This window comes from Belonocnema kinseyi, chromosome 9 (genome assembly GCF_010883055.1).
Source record: "Belonocnema kinseyi isolate 2016_QV_RU_SX_M_011 chromosome 9, B_treatae_v1, whole genome shotgun sequence".
Taxonomy (NCBI): domain Eukaryota; kingdom Metazoa; phylum Arthropoda; class Insecta; order Hymenoptera; family Cynipidae; genus Belonocnema; species Belonocnema kinseyi.
Genome location: NC_046665.1, coordinates 88,176,944 through 88,192,749, shown reverse-complemented (window position 1 = coordinate 88,192,749; position 15,806 = coordinate 88,176,944). Strand labels below are relative to the sequence as shown.

The following is a 15,806-nucleotide window of genomic DNA, read 5'->3' as shown; positions in this document are numbered from 1 at the left end:
TTTTCAAACAATATAGATTAAAATTCAATCAAATGATTAAATTTTCAGGACAAAAATACCATTTTTTATAAAAAAGTTGAATTTTCTTTAAAAAAAAATAAATAATGTTATATTTCAATTTTAAAATTCCTTTTTTTTTGTCAAAAATTGTATTATTTGGTTGAAAATTTAATTATTCCCTTGAAAAATCAACAATTTTGGTAGATAAGGCAACAGTTTCGTTAAAATTTCAACCTTTTTTATTAGAAAATTCACATTTCCTTTTTGAAAATTCTATAATTTGGTTGGAATGTTTTTTTCTTGGTTGTACAATTTTTTTTGCTTCAAAATTGAACTATTTTTTCTGAAAGTTCACAAATTGAAATTAACTTTTTTTTCCCCCCAAAAATTTAGAGTTTATTAACTCTTTTTGAAAATTCGTCTTTTTAGTTGGATATTAGTTTGTTTTTGTTTAGTATTTCACTATTTAGTAGAAAAATCGTGTTTTTTTGTTAAACTCGGCTGTTTTTTATTTAGAATAAAAATCTTTGGTTGGTGTATCAACTATTAAATTTTCCGTTTAGAAATAATCTTTTTTGTTGAAAAATCAACAGCTTTCTTAATAATAAATTTTTTTCATTTTTTCTTGTTGAAAATATAACTATTTCGTTAAAAATTAATGCCTTTTGTTGAAAAAATGTCTTGTTAGAAAATCCAATTATTGGATTGAAAATTAAACTAGTTAGTTGAACATCAACTTTTTTGTTGAAAATTCATATTTCCGGCTTAAAAATTTAACTGTTTTGTAGAAAATTTATTTTTCGGCTTAAAATCACAATAATTTCGTTATAATTTGTTATCTCTCGTAACTGAAAAATCTTTGCTGGTTGAAAATTAAACTCTCTTGTTAAAAATTTGTCTTTTTGGTTCGAAATTTATATAAACTATTACATTTTTCGTAGAGAATTGATCTTTTTTGTTTGAAAATTCAACAAATTCCTAAATAATCCTTTTTTTTTGTTGAAACTGTAACTATTTTATTGGTTAAAAAATGTATTTTGTGGTAAAGAACCAAATTTGTTGGTAGAAAATCTATCTATCTGATGGAAAATTTAATTATTTGGTAAAAAAAAACTTTTTTGTTGAAAATTCATATTTTCGGCTTAAAACTACAACAATTTCGTTATAATTTATCTCTCGTAACTGAAAAATTATTTCTGGTTGAAAATTAAACTTTTTAATTAGAAATTCCTCTTTTTGATTGGGAATTCATATCATCTATAAAATTTTTAGTACAGAATTGATCTTTTTTTCTTTAATTTATCAACTTTTTTAATAATTCTATTTGTTGTTGTTGAACATGTAACTATTTTTTTAAATAATTTTTTTGTAGAAAATACATATATGTCCTGATTGAAAATTTAAGTATTTGGTTGAACATGAACTTTTTTTGTTGAAAATTTATATTTCTGGGATGAAAATTAAGTTTTTTAAAATTAAAAATTCAACAATTTGGTTATAATTTTTTATCTTTCTTGACTGAAAAATCTGTTCTGGTTAAAAGTTCAACCCCCTAGTAGAAAATTCGTGTCTATTGGTTGAACCCAATGGGTTTTTTTTTTAATTTAAAATTAAAATCTTATTTCTTTATAAATATTAATTGCTGGTAAACTCCCTCAGTACACGTTTCTCATTCAGTGTTTTTCAAACAAGTGCTTTCGATTGTTGTATCAAATATGTGTACCTATGTAGATAATTTTGGAACACAACGCTTCGTTGTATACATTATAAATTTAAAAAAATAATAATAATACGGATATCAACGTTTCGACTTAATAAAACGATATCACTTTCTCAAAATTGTGGACCGATTTACTTCAAAACGAAAACTTACGTTTAAAATAATTTTAGGACATTGTATTATAGTTAAAACATAAATAGATTGTCTAAAAATAGATTACAATTAAAAAAATGTTTATTTATATTATTACAGACTAGGCAAACAGTTAACTATCTTCTTCGTCTTCTTCTTTACGTAAACTACCGAATACTTGTGACGGAATAGCCTGTTTTTCTATTGGAATATCTGTAAAAAAAGAACCGTCTCAATCAGCAACAAGTTTTGAACATTGCTTGAGAATAAATCAAACTGTTTTCAGCTTGCACACGGATTTGATTAGTTTGAGTTTTCTTACCTTCCGCGTCCATGCCGTTTTCATCTCCTTCTTCTTCGTCTTCGTCCATTTCAATATCAATTTCATCGGGATTGGTGACTTGAGGTTCGGTCGTTTTACCTCCTTCGGTGACACCTCGCACGAATCTGATAGCTTCCTTTGGCCCAGGTGGAGGAGGATTTTCTGAAATTAAAGTCATCGAATTTAGAAGATGAAATTTCAATTATATATAATAATCTTCAAATTCATTCAGTGTTAAGGACGGTTCTTTAAAAAAAAGGAACTAATTGTAGTTGAAGTTCGTTCGTGGAAATAGTAAATTGTTACATTTGTCATTTTTACTATTCACAATTGAAGAATTTTCAGTTGCAAACCTATAAAATTAAACAAATTTTCATTTTTCATCTTCAGAATTGAATATTTTTTCATTTCGTATTTTTCAAATTGAATTATTCCAAAAAAATGCAGTCAGAATTGCATTATTTTCTATTATAAACATTAACAGGGTATCCAGCGATTCCTAGGAACTAAATATGTGGATTTTCAAAGAAATAAATTAATTTTCAATTAAAAAAGACAATTAAACTTTCAGTTAAAAAAATTAATTTTTAACGAAACTTACAAATTTTCAACTACTAAAATTATAAATCTTCAACCAATAAGATTAATTTTCTACAAAAAAGATGAATTAAAAAAAAACTAGTTTAATTTTTGAATACAAAAATATCAGTTTTTAAGCAAATAGTTGAATTTTCTTCCAAAAAAGATTAAATTTCCAACAAAAATAGAATAGTTGAATTTTCTGTTAAAAATTGAATTCTTAACAACAACAAAAATCGGATTTTCAGGAAAATGGTTAAATTTTAGGTAACAAAATCCCTTTTCATTCAAAGAAAAAACAAGTTTTCAATTAAATGGCTCATTTTTTAACCAAACAAATTCATTTGTAATTAAAGTGATGAATATTAAACTGGAATAGTTGAATTTTCAAACAAAAGAATCATTTTAAATAAGGAGATTATTTTTCAAAGAGAAAAATTATTTTCAACCAAAAAAGTTGATTTTTTAACAAAATACGTGAATTTTCAACGAAATAAATTAGTTTTCACTTTAAAAAGACAATTCTTACAATTCGTTCAAATTAAATAATTAAAAACTTTCGAATTTGAATAATAACTAAAATTGAATCTTTCAAAGTGAAAGCTTTCGAAATTCTAGAATTTTAAATTGTTATTACGTAATAAAATTATAAGTTAACATGAAAGTTGGATACATTCTTCTAAAACGAAGAAAATGAATTGAATTACTCTAAAAAATTATTAAAATAAATAGTAATTGTAAATGGGAAACGTTAAAAATGAAGAAATTTCTACTTCGGAACGTTGAAATTTAAACGAATGCGACTTTCATTTAAAACTAAAAAAAAAAAATGTAATCACCAACAATTGTGATATTAGAAAATTTTTATACTAAACCCTTCAAAATTTCAATTATTTAAAGAAATTGAAATCGCTTTAAAATAAATAATTTTTTAATTGCTAACAATACTTTCCAAAATTTAACCAACTCAATTTTAATTGCAAAATTAAAACCTATGAAAGGGAAAAATTATAATCACTTAAAATTACTATAATTATCCACTTACTGATGTATCAATTTCAGATAGTTTAATTTGCATCTTTTTTTTGGTTTAAACTCAATTTTTAACTTTCTGATTTCAAATCTCCCTCTAGAGTTATTATTCACTCTAGAATTTTTCGAATATAAGATATTTTTAAATTTCAGGGTGGCCGTTTTAATCGACGAAATAAATTCCTGGTTTTTTCCCGGTTCGCAAACATTTTTCACGGTCAATGAAATTTAAAAAATGGAACACTAAAGCTACAAAATTTTCCACTTGAGGTAGTAAAAACTGAGCTTTAAATGAAAGCGCTCAAAGTGGAACTGTTAAATTTTGAATTTATAAAATTGAAAAGTTTTTAATCAAAAAATGTTGTATTCAAATGCTCAATAATTTACGCGTATAACATTGAAGGTACTAACATTTTTCAATATAAAAATATATAAATCCACGTTATCATTTTCAATGCTTTAAATCAAAAATTCAATCAATGAACATTCAAATTTTCAAAATTATTTAATTTTAAGGAATTTTAAGCTAGAAACATCAAATATTGAAAAATTGAAAAAATTTTAACTGAATACTTCTTAAATTAGAAATTCAATTAATTTCTTTTTAAATAGTTTAAATATCCTTGGAAACCTTCAAAATTTTATTTCAAAATCTTGAGAAATCTAGAAGTTGTTTTAAATTGGTTTTAAATACAATATTATTTTGGAAATTTTTTCAAAACTTTTAAATATCTGTCAAAATCAATTGAATTTTGTCTATAATTTTCAGAAAATCCTGCAAAATTGAGAAAATTTCTTTACATTTTGGATGCATAAATAACAATTGAACATTTATTATTTGTAGGCGAAATTTGAGTAATTTTAAGAGATGTGTAGAAGTTTTGAAAAGATTCAAACTTAATGTACAACTTTAAATGATAGCTTAATATAAAACAAAATGTAGATATTCGCAGATTTTAAACAAAAAAATTAAATTCTTTTCAAGAATTGTGAAAGTCTTCAAAAGAATAAAAACATTTTCTTAAGATTCTTAGGAAAATTAAAAATAACTTTTCATTTTGAAAAATTAGTTTAAGAGAATATTTAAAAAGTTTTTCAAAGATTTAAACAAAATTTTCAAAAAAGATTCTAGAAGATTTTAAGAAAACTTTCTTAAATTTGCATGATCATTTTTAATCTTTTTAAAACTCTTAAATATCTCTTAAAATTACTGAAATTTTTTCTACAAATGTTTATTTGTAAATTATACATCAAAATTTAAAAATTTCACTTAAAAATTAAGCATTTTTCAAATACAATTAAAATTGTGACGTTCAAAGTTTAAAGGCTCTTCGAAATTTAAACGATTCCAGGTTTTCTATGTGAAACAATTCAGTTAAAGATTCTTTACTTTTAAATATTTGGTTTCAATTTACTTGTCTTAAATAAAAATTCAAATATTGCTAAATATTCAATAATTAATTTTGTTTAATTAAAAATTTCAAATTGAATATTTTAGACTGAAACGATATTTTAAATTTAATAAAATCCTTTAAATAAGAATATATTATTATGAAGTAATTTTTAAGTTTCTTAAAGTACAGATAAATAAAAAAAAATTTATTAATTAAATAAAAATGTTTTTTATCCAAAATTTTCAAACTCAAAGGCTTTTATTTTTTATTTGTTCAAGCCTTTAAGAAAGCATTTAATAATTCTTTAAATTAAAAATGTAACCTTAGAAATAAAAATTTTAAATGAAAAATTTTTAAAGTAAAAAATGTTGAATTACGCATTGTAAGCTAAATAATAGCATAATTGAAAAATATAACAATTCAACTAATTGTTTAAAAACTGTTAAAATCGAACGTGGACAGATTTTTCAACAAAATTGTAAAAATCCCGGTCTCAAAAAATTCTCCGTCATTTCAAGATTTTCCCGGTCCAGTGGCCACCCTGAATTTGAAATGACTTATTTCTTTAAATCTAAAATTAAAAATCGGACAATTTAAAAATCTTAGATTGAAAATTAAAAAATAAGATAAAGAATACAAATAATATTGTTATGGTGTGATTTCATTTTTTGTAATTGTACAATTTTAACCTATTCAATTCGAAATTGCTTTATATTTACATCCAAAATTATTAAATACAAAAATAACTATCAAAGTTTTTAATATGAAATTTTGAAATATTTAATAGCGAAATGGTCCTAAAATTTTGAATATTTGAATTTGAAACAAAATATATATTGAAATTTAAAATACGAAACTTCCAAAAATTAATCTGAAAATTAATTCAAGAAAAAAATTCTAATTCAATGCCTCAAAGATTAAACTGTTTTTAGAATTGCAACTTCAAAATATAATTGTAAATAAAAATTATAGACATTTTAAAACGATAAATATATTATTATTAAGTATCGTATCATGTAGTATCGAGTGAAATTTAAAAGGAAAAGACGTGATTTTATCAAATCAAAAGTCTCTGTCATTTTCACCGTTCCAAATTGCAGAATTTTAAATACTTCGAGAAATATTGTGAACTTTATCCCGGGTTTCTCCCGGTGCAATTTGGACAACCACCATAGAATGTCCCAAATGTAATTTGAAAAAAGAAAAAAATTTTCCTAAAGAAGACAAGAAAAAATTCTTTTTTTTTTGTTGACAAAAATAAAAAAGTTTTTTTTCAATATTGTTATTTGATAATAATAAAAATAAAGACAACGAAAAAAAGCATAGGATGGGGATTTGGTTGATTGCCTTCTCATTTTTTCTTTCCTCTTCTTTTTATTTTTGTCTAAAAAAAGTATCTTTTCTTTTTTTCGGAAAATTTGTATCTTTTTTTCAAATTGCAATAGAAACATTTTATGGTGGTTGTCCAAATTTGTTCGTTAGATTCTTGGTTTTATTTTCAGGAATATACAAAAAAAGACTTACCAGATACTCTGCTATCTAATAGACGCATTGCATCCAGCGGTGTCGCCGGTTGATTGGGCGAGCTGTTCAACATCTGGGCAGACATCATGTTCACTTGAGTATTATACATGGCCTGCACGCTACGTTTTATCCTCAGCATCTCACGCATTGTATCTTCATTTCCGTGTCGAACCTCAAATTCCTTCCACACTTGCCAGAAGTTTGATGTCACTCTCGGGTCGCATATTTGCGAACAATATGCGTAAATTGCTCTCGCCCGATCCACTTCTCCCAATTTCGTCTCCACTTCTGCAAAACGCAGACACATTTCTCGCGTGTTTTCCTCATTCAGCACCTCAATAGCCTTTTGATAAATTTGTCGCGTTTTCGGAACACCATAAATGTCGGCAGCCTTTTTTATGTATATGTTGAACATCTGGAAATCAATATTATTCATAGAATATTAGAGCAAAGAAAATATAGCACATTTTGTCTGCAGTGGCCGCACAAGTTCATTTTCAAAATTCCTGATTGTTTCTCTGGTGTTTCTTAGAACAATTTTTTATTTTTCCTGGCACATTATTATGTAAAGAGCTGCATTTTAATGCTGTTACATTTTAAATTAAAAATTTTAAAATGTTTAATTTATTGATTTCAACCAAAAAATATGACATCCCTACCATAAAAGATGAATTTTCAATTCAAATTGAAGAATTTTGAGGAAAACCGTTGAATTGTCGACCAGAAAAAGATGGGGTTTTAACAAAGTAGTTGAATTTTCGACAAATGGTCAAAATGCTAAACAACCAAATTATTAAGCTTCAACCAAAAACAGTTGCATATTTAAAGAAGTAGTTGAATTTGAAACCTAAAAAGATGAATTTCCAACCAAACGGTAACATTTTTATTACAAAAAAAAAACTTCAGCAAAAAAGAACAAATTTTGTTTAATACAGTTGGATAAACAAGAAAAAGATACATTTTCAACGAAAATGTAAAAATTGATATTTCAGCTAAAGAAAACTAATTTGCATCAAAATGATTAAATTTGTAACGAAATGACTAAATTTTACACAATATATTTCAATTTTTAACCACACAGATAAATTTACAAACTAGAAAAATGAAATCGTAACAAACAATTTAATAATTGATATTTCAATCAAAATGATAACATTTCTACCAAAAGAGACAAGTTTTCAAACAAATCATGATATTTTCAACTAAAAACACGATCAGTTTTTAACCGAGAATGAAAGTTAAATTCCCAGTAAAAAATTAATTTTTTATTTAAAAAAATCAGTTTTCAACAAAATAATCAAATTTTCAACCGAAAAAGAGAACTCAAAAAATAAAAAACAGTTAATTCAAGTATTGAACTATAAAGCCTAATGACGAATTTTCCGTAAAAATATTTAATCATTAACCAGAAAATATGAATTTTCAACAACAAAAATAATTCTCAACAAAAACAGTTTCATTTTTAATCAAAATAAAACTTATAAAACTTTTATTTATAAATTAACAAAGTAGTTCAACTTATAACCAAGTACTTGAATGCTCAAGAATCAATGTGATAGCTAATATTTTAATCAAGAAAAACATTTTCGATTTGAATAAAAAGCAGTTTAATTGAGCCAAAAAGACAAATTAAAAAAAAAGTTAAATCTTCAACACAGCAGATTCATTTTTAACTAAAGAGTTGAATTCTTAACGAAATAGTTGAATTTTCAACCTAAAAAATGAATTTTCAACCAAGAATATTAACTTTTTACCAAAAAAATACTAATTTTTGACAAAATACATACGTTTTTAACCAAATTGTTGAATTTTCAACTACTTGCATAAATTTCCAAACAAATAATTCAATTTTTAAACTGAAGACGATCCATTTTTAACCAAAAATGTAAGTCGAATTGTCATTACAAACAAATAATTTTCAAAAGAAAACGCATTTTCTAGAAAAAAAGTTAAATTTTGTATCAAATAGTTGACTTTTCTACAAAATTTTTGAACTTTTCAACCAAAAAGATGAGCTTTGCGCAAAACAGTTAAATTCTCAACCCAAAAATATAAAATCTGAACAATAAAGTTAATTTTTAATCAAAAAGTTGAATTTTAATTTAAAAATATTAATATTTAACCAGAAAAAAATCATTATTAACAAATTAGTCAAATTTTCAACATAAAAGATGAACTTTTAACAAAAATTGTAATATTTAAATACTACAATTTTCGTTAAAAATATTTTTATTTTAAATAAAAAATAGTTGAATTTCACAAAGAATTATAAATTTTCAAGAAAATACGTTAGTCCTCAACTTAAACAGACCAATTTTCAACGAAATATTTGCATGAAAAAAAACTGATTTTCTATACAAAAATAAGAATTTTATAACAAAATAAATATATTTTTAACCAAACAGTTAAATTTTCAACCGAAGAAATTACTTTCCCAAACAAAAATGTTTTTTAACAAAATACAAAAATTTCCAACCAAATAGTTGAATTTTTAACTAAAACACAACGCAAATATAAATTTCCAATGAAAAATATAATAACTGATATTTTAACCATAGAAGATGTAATTTTCAAATAAAAAACAGTTGTAATTAAACAATGAAAGACAAATTTTCAACAAAATACTTGAATTCTTTACTTAAACAGTAATTTTCAACTAAAAAGTTTCATTTTTAATAAAAAAATTCATTTTCTACCATAGAAATAAATCTTTAAAAAAATAATAAATTTTCAAACAAACATTAAACTTTTTAATCGAGAAGATCAATTTTATACAAAAAAAGACGAATTTACAACTAAAAATGGTAAACTTACGACCGAAAAAGGAATTGTTAAATTTCCGATTTAAAAAATTAATTTTCAAACAAAAAGGTGAATTTTCAAAGCAAATAATAGTTGATATTTCAGATAAAAAAGAGAAACTTTTAACAAAATATTTGAATATTTAACACAGACCGACTAATTTTTAACCAAAATGTTGCATATTTCACGACAAGGTGTATTTTAAAAAAAATAAATCTTTTAATAAAAAATACATTTTTAAAAAAATAATAAATTTCTAATCAAACAGTTGCATTTTTAACTATAAAAGATTAAATTTCTGTCAAAAAATAAGAATTTTCAACAAAATTTAATAAATCTTTAAACAAATAGTTTAATTTTAAACCAAGAGGATTAATTTTCTGCAAAAAAGATGAAATTTTAACCAAACAAAACATCAGTTTTCTACAAGAAATGGAATGGTTAAATTTTAAATTGCAAAAATCAATTTAAAAAAAACGAATCTTGAACAAAGTAGTTAAAAATTTGTAAAAAGAAATGCATTTTTAACAAAGCAGTTAATCTTTTAATCAAATAGTGGAATTTTCTTAGAAATTGTTTAACTTTTGTTTTTTAATGATTCGGAAACGTGAAAACCTCTTATTTAAGATTTTAGAGTTTCAAATCTATAAGATAATTTTTTAGTTGAAAATTAGACATTATTTGAGTAACAAATATTTAAACGTTTCAATTTAAAAAATAAAAGCCATCGCACAGTTGAACTAAATTTATTTAATTTTCGACGCTTTTAAATCTAAATTAAATTCAAACGCTTTGATATTTGAAACTGTTCTATTTTGAATAAATATTTCTAATTATTCTACTTAGTCGCTTCCCATTTTAAGTTTCTGAACTGTAGAGCGTATAATTAAAAGAAAATTGAATAATCTTTAAAAAAAATTATGTTTAGATTTATTTAAATAATGATTTAAAAAATCTACTATTTTGTAATACTGACTTTTAGACGTTAGCAAGTTAAAATTGTTTAATTTTGAATTAAAAAATATAAAATTACACGGTAAACTTCTAATTCCAAATTGTTTAAATTCAAAAGCTCTGAATTTTAAATTCGCCCATTTTTAAATATTTAAAATTGAATCTATTCTATTTGGACATTTGAAATTATGGTTTCGAATTTGAAATGAAATAATAGAAACCTAAGGGAATCTGTTTCAAGTTATTATAAAAAAAAAACTATTTGAAAAAATTGTACAAATTTTATAATTTATACAATTTTGAACGTTACCAACTCAAACTGTTCACTTTTGAATGACTCAATTTAGAATTCTTCAATTTGGCACGCTTTTAATGCAATTTTTTCAATTAAAAATTTTGAAATTTTAATTTTGACCTGGTCAATTTTTCATTTTTCTGATCCATAATATTTCAAGATCAGAATTCTAATCTTCATTTAAAATTAAAAAATTTCAAATTAATTTTTCTTGACAGTTATTTGAAGTGTCCCGTATACAAATTCCCTGACTTTTGAAAATTAAAAAAAAAATCTTTTTTTAATCTGCTACCTGATTTTAGAATAAGTAATTATAAATACCTCAAACTTCTCCTCGGGTAGAACAGCATTTGTGGCACGTTCATATACAGACATAGCGTGTCTTGCAAGTCCATGTTCCTCTTCTAACTTTGCGTACAACAAATAAAAATCTAGAAAAAATATTTAAATTTATTAAATTATTTCGATACACAGACTTTGCAGCCCAAAATGGTCTCGAAACAGGGGAAATAGGGTAAGTATTCACGAAAATAAGAGAAAAATGATTTAAAATCAAATTAATACAGGTACCATATTCAATTTAATATGAATGGCTTTATATTCGTAAGATTTTAAGTATAAATATATTGCATTTGATATTAAAATCCCAAAAGATGAATTTTTAACAAAAAAGATGAATCTTTAACCAAATACTTGAACTTTCAGCAACAAAATTAATTTTCAACCAAATAGTTCAACTTTCAAGGAAAAGAGACGAATTTTCAACAAAATAGTTAAATTATTAACCAAATAGACGAATTTTCAATAAAAAAATATTGAACAAAAAAGATGCCAAACTATTAAAATTTTAAGCAAAAAGAAAAAATTAATTTCCCACTCGAAAACCGTATTTTTAACCAAAAAGATCAAATGTCTTCCAAAATAGATGAACTTCAATGAAATAATTAAATTTTCAATCTGAAAACGATGACTTTTTAACAAATAGATCAATCCTGAACACAAAAAAATGAATTTTTAATAAAGCTGTATTTGGAATTTTTAACCAAAAAGATAAATTTTCAACATAAACTATAAAGAAGTTGAGTTTTCAAGCTAAAATGTTTTTTTTTTTTTTAACTTTTGACTTTGAATTCCGAAAAAGTGAATTTTCAACAAAATAGGTGAACTTTTAAGCAAATGAGAGGAATTTTCAACAAAATAGTGGAATTTTTACTCAAATGTTATCCAGAAATTTTCAATCAAGAAACTTTTAAATATAAATTTTCAAACAGTCTTTTCCACCAAAAATGACGAACTTTCAATCCAAAAGGTCGAATGTTTATGCACAAAAGAAGAATGTTTAAAAAAACAGTTAAATTTTCCTTTAAGAAAGATGACTTTTTTACAAAATAGTCAGTTTTTTATCAAAATAATTAAATTTACAACCAAATAGTTACATTTTTTCACCAAAGTCGATGAGATGAATGTTTAACTAAAGTGATGGAAAATTCAACTAGAATAATAACCTTTTCTGTTTAAAAACAAACCAAAACAATTTTCAAGAAAATAGTTGAAGTTTTAAATATAATGCTTCAATTCTCAGTAAAATATTAATTTTCAGCCAAGGAAAAAACGAATTTTTAACAAAACAGCTCAGTTTTCAATCAAATAGCTGAATTTGATATTAAAATGGTGAACCGTCAACAAAGAAATTAGTTTTTAACAAAAAAGTTTAACTTTAAACCAAGTAATAACATTTTCATTCCAAAAAAGATGAATTTTGATCGAAAAATGTAGTAGATGATATTTCAATCAAAAAAGATTTTTATTTTTAATCAAAAACTGTCAAGAGAGAGGAAAAATATTGCCAACAAATTGGTAAATTTCCAACAAAATACATGCAGTTTTTTTTGTAGGTTTTACGTTTTTTTTTAGGTTTTACGGTCTTCATTAAAATAAAAGAATAAAAACGAAATTACTGGAAAGTTCGTTCATTAATAGTCTGACGTTTCGGCTATCACTAAGATGCCTTTTTCCGAGAATCTAAATAAATAATATATAATTAACGATCGTTTCTTACGAGTAATTACAAACAAATTTGTTTTAAAAAAAGCAACAAAAAAAATACCTGTGTTAATTTTCTTGTAAAAAAACCAGGAATATTTAATTTTGAAGTTAAGAATCAATTTTTAAAAATAATACTGATTTGCGTCACCAAATTAAATTAAAATATACAAAAAAACGTATCATATAAAAGCATATATTAAGGCAGTAAATTCATAAATACAGAATTAAGGCAATGAGGAAAGCGCGCCAAAGTAACTGGAATTTTAACTTGGTTTTATTTATTTTATAATATTTTGATATATTTCGTTGACATTCATAATTTCAGTATTTAAGTTAATCGAAATATTGTAATAATTGTTTATAAAATTTGATTTTATTATGCGTCTTTTAGAAGTATTTTTTTCTCTAGCAAGAATTCTAATACTTAAAAAATCAGAATAATGGTTCAAGTTCGAACAATTTTGTGAAAGACTTGCATTGTAGATATCAGACACCCCATGCAATTTTCAAACTCTTATAAACCATACTTCATTCGAAAAATCAAGTAAGTTTCACCATCTAGCTTTAGCTGGAGACACTAACTGTAAGCAAAGTCGTTCAGCATACTGCGTCATGCGTCAGTCTACTAGTAGCAGCTGCTGAAAGTGGAGGTAAAAAAATTGTGGGGTGTTAAACACCCAGTGTGCACTTAGTGAGTGAAAAAGTAATTTTAGGGCAAATTTTGTTGCTGAAACTTTATTGATTGTTGTGTACTTTCTAACGTAAGTATATCATATGAAGTGAAATAATTTTTATTTCACTTATTTCATACTTTTTTTCTTTGTAGATGCCTTATAACTTACGGCAGCGCGTCATGCGAGAGCAGACTGTGAATGTGTTGAACAAAATATAATTGTTAAAATACGGTTATATATGTCTCTTTTTTCAATTTCATGTACATTTATAGCATTACATGTCAAAGTCCCTCAATTTTTATAATAATAAAACGATTTAAAAGAAAAAAATCTGATTCATCATTTTTTCATAAAATTACTTTTCAACTGTACAAATAAATATCTTCGTTGAAAGCACCCACGTTGCAATATTTTTTTAATGAAAGTACACTATTTCAAAAGTATAGTCATAAACTTTCAGGTTAAAATAATTAAAATTGCGTGAGTTATGAATTTTTAAGTAAAAAAACATATTTTTTAACTTTTTTTCAATAATTTTGTTAAGAAACTTAAAATAAATAAATGGCTATAAAATCAACTCTATACTTATAAAATATACCTTAAACTATATCGGATAATTTTATTGTGACAAAATATTCAACAGTGCTTAAACAATAGATGATTAAATACGTTGGGGTGTTGAAGACCCACGATGCACACCGTGACTTTTACCATGTATGCATTGCAATATGATTCTATTTTTGGAAATTTAAAAATTTGAAGCGTTGAAATTCGAAATTGCTTCATATATTGTGAAATTTTAAATTTGAAACAACCGAGAATTAATCTAAAAATTAGTTTAAGAGAAACTTTAGGTTCCAAGCCTCAGATTAAACTGTTTTAGAATAGCGCATTCAAAGCCATAATATTGAATTAAAATTATAGAAATTTTAAAGATGATCAATATATTATTAATAAGTATCATATCATGTAGTATTAAGTGTCATTCAAAACGGGAAACATTGTGAACCTTTAAATTTTAATTATTCTAAAAACTTTGAAAATGATACGCTTTTTGATTAGGCACTTTGAAAAAATTACAAAACGCATTAAGTATGAAATACGGGAAATCTCCCGGTTCTCCTGATTCCCCGGGTTGATTAATTAATTTAATTAAATTATGAGTACAAGAAAATAAGCACAGGTATTTTTATTTCATTTGTTTAAAAAAAATTGTTTATAATTACAAGGGCACAAGGTTACATGCGAAACTTCAGAATATTAATAAACGAAATTTCTAGTAATTTCGTTTTAATTTTTTTAATTTAATGAAGACCGTAGGACCTACAAAAAATTCTTGCTCAAATACTTGAATTTTCAACTAAAAATGATTAATTTTTTAACGAAAATAGAAAAGTTAAATTTTCAGTAAAAAAAATTAATTTCAAACAGAAAGAAAAACGAGTTTTCAACAAAATATTTAAATATCGTAATTTAACGGTATTTTACAAATGAAGAGCAGGGTGGCCGCTAGACCGGAAAACCTGGAAAACTATGAATTTTATGAGACCGGGGAAAACCAGTTAATGACAGTGAATTTATTTTTTGACCGGGAATTTTACCAAATTTTTAGAATACAAATGTTGTCCAACTTTTAATTCAACCGTTTTTAAAATAATTTTTCAAACTGTAATTTTTATAAATTATTATTTCATATAGTTTAGAAGGCTTAATTCGAAAATATTTCACTTTAACAGTTTTTTTAAAAATAATTGAAGTGCAGTTTTGATGAGGTAAACAATTACAAATTAAAAGCATTTGAAGTTGAAATTTTTTGATAAAAAACAGTTTTATTTTATCAACTGTAAATATAAATAAATAATCTTCAAAATGGATCTGTACTCTAAGTAAAGAAATCTGAACAATAATTGATTAGATCAAACAATTCTAGATCCATTCAAAATTCGAGAATTTCCAGATTGTAACTGTTTCCTTCCGAAAGCCTTAATTGGAATTGAAATTAATATAACATTTATTCCGATAATTTTATTTTCAAATAAAGGCTTTCATGATTTATCAATAATATATTTTTAATACAGAGTTTCAGGTCTTCCTTTATATGATTTTTTATATCAAATTTGATAAATAAATTTATTAATATATTATTTCTATTATTTTTTTTAGCGATTAAAAAATGTAAGCGTGCGTTTTACTATTTTCAACTTAAAAATAAATCCATAATAATATAGTCATAATTAAGGGCATGCGACACAGTGGGATTCCTACATTACCAACCTCTTTTTTCCATTGAACAAAATTTTTTTGTGAACCATAGAACTTTTTTGGTAAATGA

At 24.1% G+C, this 15,806-nt stretch overlaps 1 protein-coding gene across 1 annotated transcript in view; it reads right to left on the bottom strand.

Annotated features, from left to right (window-relative positions):
- Nucleotides 1–1,932: 1,932 nt before the first annotated feature.
- The window catches only part of LOC117180089 (pre-mRNA-splicing factor syf1 homolog), a 52,096-nt gene continuing 38,222 nt past the window's right edge, over nucleotides 1,933–15,806 (bottom strand). The window contains exons 9-12 of the mRNA XM_033372408.1: nucleotides 11,076–11,185; nucleotides 6,704–7,118; nucleotides 2,175–2,336; nucleotides 1,933–2,065 (exon numbers count right to left, since the gene is read on the bottom strand). Of these exons, the coding sequence (XP_033228299.1) occupies nucleotides 1,986–2,065; nucleotides 2,175–2,336; nucleotides 6,704–7,118; nucleotides 11,076–11,185 (767 nt within the window). The 3' untranslated portion in view covers nucleotides 1,933–1,985. The remainder of the gene's footprint in view (nucleotides 2,066–2,174; nucleotides 2,337–6,703; nucleotides 7,119–11,075; nucleotides 11,186–15,806) is intronic.